The following is a 3,392-nucleotide window of genomic DNA, read 5'->3' as shown; positions in this document are numbered from 1 at the left end:
CATCCATCCATCCATCCATCCATCCATCCATCCATCCATCCATCCATCCATCCATGTTCTGATGTGAGGATGGCCTCATTCATCATCTGCTGAGACAGCTCAGATTAAAAGAAAGGCCTTTGTAGTTCCACACATCTATAGACACGTAAATGACACATCTATAGACACGTAAAAAGGAAAACAGAAAAAAGACGAAATTAACTGTATGTCATTTCATTTGAGATGTTGGATCCAGATTTGCTCCGGGGCGGCGTGTTTCAGAAGCAGATTGGTTTTTCCTGTATCATCCTGTGAGATAATGAAATGTTTGTAGAGGAAAGCTGCATAAATAAAAGCTAAAATTACTTGTCTCCATAGCTACCGCCCACTAATCCCTGCTGAAGGCTCAGAAAGGATCAGCAGAGCTGGGAATCGTTCTCTGATCGGCGCGTTGAGTATGAATCTGTAGCCTGTGTGCTACGTTCCCCAACGTGGTGCCGGTCCACATGGAGATGCTGCCGGCCTGCAGGAACACGTCTTTGCTGAGATGGAAAGGACCCATTCTGTGCTGCTTTTCTTCCTTTTCTTTTCAAGGACAAAGACAAGATATTTATCCTGTGTAGGAGGAAAGCAAGGCTTTCTGTAGAACAGCATTAGGTAGCACTAATTACAGGTTACACAATGCTGCAAAAAAGATGAACAACTCCAAGAAATGCTAAAAGTATTGAGAGTGCGAGTGCTTTCAGAGTAAAACCTACATTCAGCAACCTGAAGAGGACTGCTTTATAAAGACTCAATACTTACGCTGAATAACATCTGGTAGTGATGGAAAAACATTTCTGATTGCTTCTTTGAAATTCATTTTATTCTGAGTCAGCAAAAATTTTATTGTATCATAAATAAACGGACGGCTTTGTTGACTGTAGAAAACCTGAGTTGTAGAAGTTTTGAATCAGGTTTAATTTCTTTGCAGTCTGATTTCTTTTTTTCTTTTTTTGTGGGGGACATTTTGCCCTCTTAGACACGGTGGTGGCAGAATCATGCTGTGGAAGTTCTTTTTCTTGTCAGAGTTGATGGAAGATGGGTGGAGCTAATTTCACGGTAATGCTGGAAAGCAACAAAACACAGACACTTGTCAGAATGAAATGTTCTAAATTTAAAGACATTTGTACCGAAAAACGAATTTCATCCCTCCTTAACCCTTTAAAGCCCGATCCAAGAATAAAACAAAACAGAAAATTACTTTTCTTGTGTTTGAAGTCCTTATTTGGCCTTTTAACAAAATATGTAAATTTTTGACATTTTTGATATTAATAATTTATTACTATGCGATAAGTCTAGATTATTTTTTGTGTAGTCTTCTGCCGTCTGTTATCAGGTATATCTGATTGTGTACAATAGGATTTTGAGCAAAGTTTTTACCATTAAATTATGCAAAAGGTGTCAGACGCAAAACATTTCAGAAACCGTATGTATCAAATATGATACATTTGGCATTACAGGGTTAAAAATAGTAAAATTGACTCAAATTATGACTCTTCCGAGGAAAATAGGTTGAACTCCATATAAACACTCCATGCCAGAGGTTTAGCAGAACCACTTGGATCAAAGCATATTTATTATTGAGTATGGTTCAATCAAAACCTGAGTTTATGCAAAAAAAAGTATTTAAAACAAATGTTCAGAGCTACTCTTCTTTTATTATTTAATCTTTATTTAACCAGGAAAAAAATGTCATTTAGATTAAAAAACTCCTTTTGAAGAGAGTCCTGGCCAAGAGGCAGCAAAGTTGCATAATAAGCAGAGATACATTAAATTAAATAACAGGTACATAAGAAAACATATCAACTAATACAATTACAGATCATTCAAGCTGATTCAAATTCTTTCACTTTTAACTTAAAGAAATTAAAAATAAAAACTCAGTCAACTTCCAGTTTCTTTGTAAAAAAAATTCCATGCACAAGGAGCTGCGTAACTAAAGGCTTTCTTCACTAGTTCTGTGCGGGAAAAAGGAATATTGAGCAACAGCTGATCATTCGATCTCAGGGCAGAAGAAGACATGCTTTTCTGTGTAAGTAAGGTACAAATGTAAGACGGCAGTAATCAAAGAAGGGCCTTGGAAATAAAAGTGTACCAATGACACTGCCTTCTCGCAGAGAGGGAAGGCCATCCCACCTAAGCAACATATTCTCATTATCAGTTCGTATGAAATCGTACGAAAAGTTATGCACAGTATTTTGTACGTTTTGGACGTTTTTCCTCGAAAATACAGATCAGTATGCGCAGCCAGACAGACGAAAAAAGCAGATCCGCGGACGGACGTAAAACTGGGAAAAACAGTGCAATAATCACTTCTTCAGGTCTCTAACTAGGTTGCTTGCTGCTTTGTATCTTAGGGTTAGGGTTAATTGTATGTTAAATTCTATTTAATGGTGCGTAAGATGCGCAAGGATATCTTGTCTCGAGGCAAGACGTAAATATACGACAAAATGCGACGAAAAAAACGTCTAAAACGTACGAAATTACGGTGCATAACTTTTCGTACGATTTCATACGAACTAATAATGATGTCATGGCTCTACAGTTTGTGGTGAGCCTTAATGAAGCATAGGAAACAGAGTTCAACATTTGAAGACATGAAGAAATAGCATTCTTATAAAAAAAGGTCACCATAGGCTAAGACCGGTAAAAAGGTGGCAGAGAAAAGGCGCTTTTTTACTCCAAAAGAAAAACATGTCTTATTACAAAAGAAGAGGCCCAGTTTAACTTTTAAACTCTGTTTTCAACATGAAAGAATTTGAGCTATTTTTCAAGAAGCAATTTCAGCTGGGAAACAAACCCTGAATCGCTTGGAGCTGTAAATGCAGCCAAAACAATAAACAATTATACAGTTTTGAAATGTATGCAAAAAAGTTCAATAAACTTCTTTCTTTAAACTCATACCGGTGCACTGCTTTGTGTTTGTCTGCCAATTGAAATAAGGATTAAATACAAAGAGGTTTGATGTGTAAACATTAAAAAACATGAAAATGTCTGAAGTTCAGTGTGGACAGTAAAACAAACCTAAATAATACTAATAATACAGCATAACGAGTAAAGAATTATTTGAAGTTATCTCTTTAATAAAAGCTTAAAGAGAAGGAGTATGCATCATATGCAGACATAAAGCCCTGTATTGCACTGGGTTATTGGCTCTATTGTGATATTTTATGTGTTTAAACTGAAGTGCTTTGTCTAAAGCCTTTTAATGTTTCATAATGGAAATCTTTCCTGCTTTTTAAAAGTGTAAATGGTGACACGTTCCTGTTATGCAACACTTTTATAATGTGTTTGAGACAGAAAAATGAAAAGCATAGACTCATAATGCATAAATGTACTTTATTGTGTGAAGGTTTAAATGAGATACAAAG

At 36.1% G+C, this 3,392-nt stretch overlaps 1 protein-coding gene across 1 annotated transcript in view; it reads right to left on the bottom strand.

The window, feature by feature from the left end:
• Window positions 1-385: 385 nt before the first annotated feature.
• The window catches only part of spag8 (sperm associated antigen 8), a 27,830-nt gene continuing 24,823 nt past the window's right edge, over window positions 386-3,392 (bottom strand). Inside the window, exon 6 of the mRNA XM_015373177.1 lies at window positions 386-502. Within this exon, the coding sequence (XP_015228663.1) occupies window positions 386-502 (117 nt within the window). The remainder of the gene's footprint in view (window positions 503-3,392) is intronic.

Source organism: Cyprinodon variegatus, unplaced genomic scaffold (genome assembly GCF_000732505.1).
Source record: "Cyprinodon variegatus isolate N-32 unplaced genomic scaffold, C_variegatus-1.0 Scaffold82, whole genome shotgun sequence".
In the NCBI taxonomy this organism is placed as follows: Eukaryota; Metazoa; Chordata; class Actinopteri; order Cyprinodontiformes; family Cyprinodontidae; genus Cyprinodon; species Cyprinodon variegatus.
This window is presented reverse-complemented; position numbering and strand designations above follow the sequence as displayed.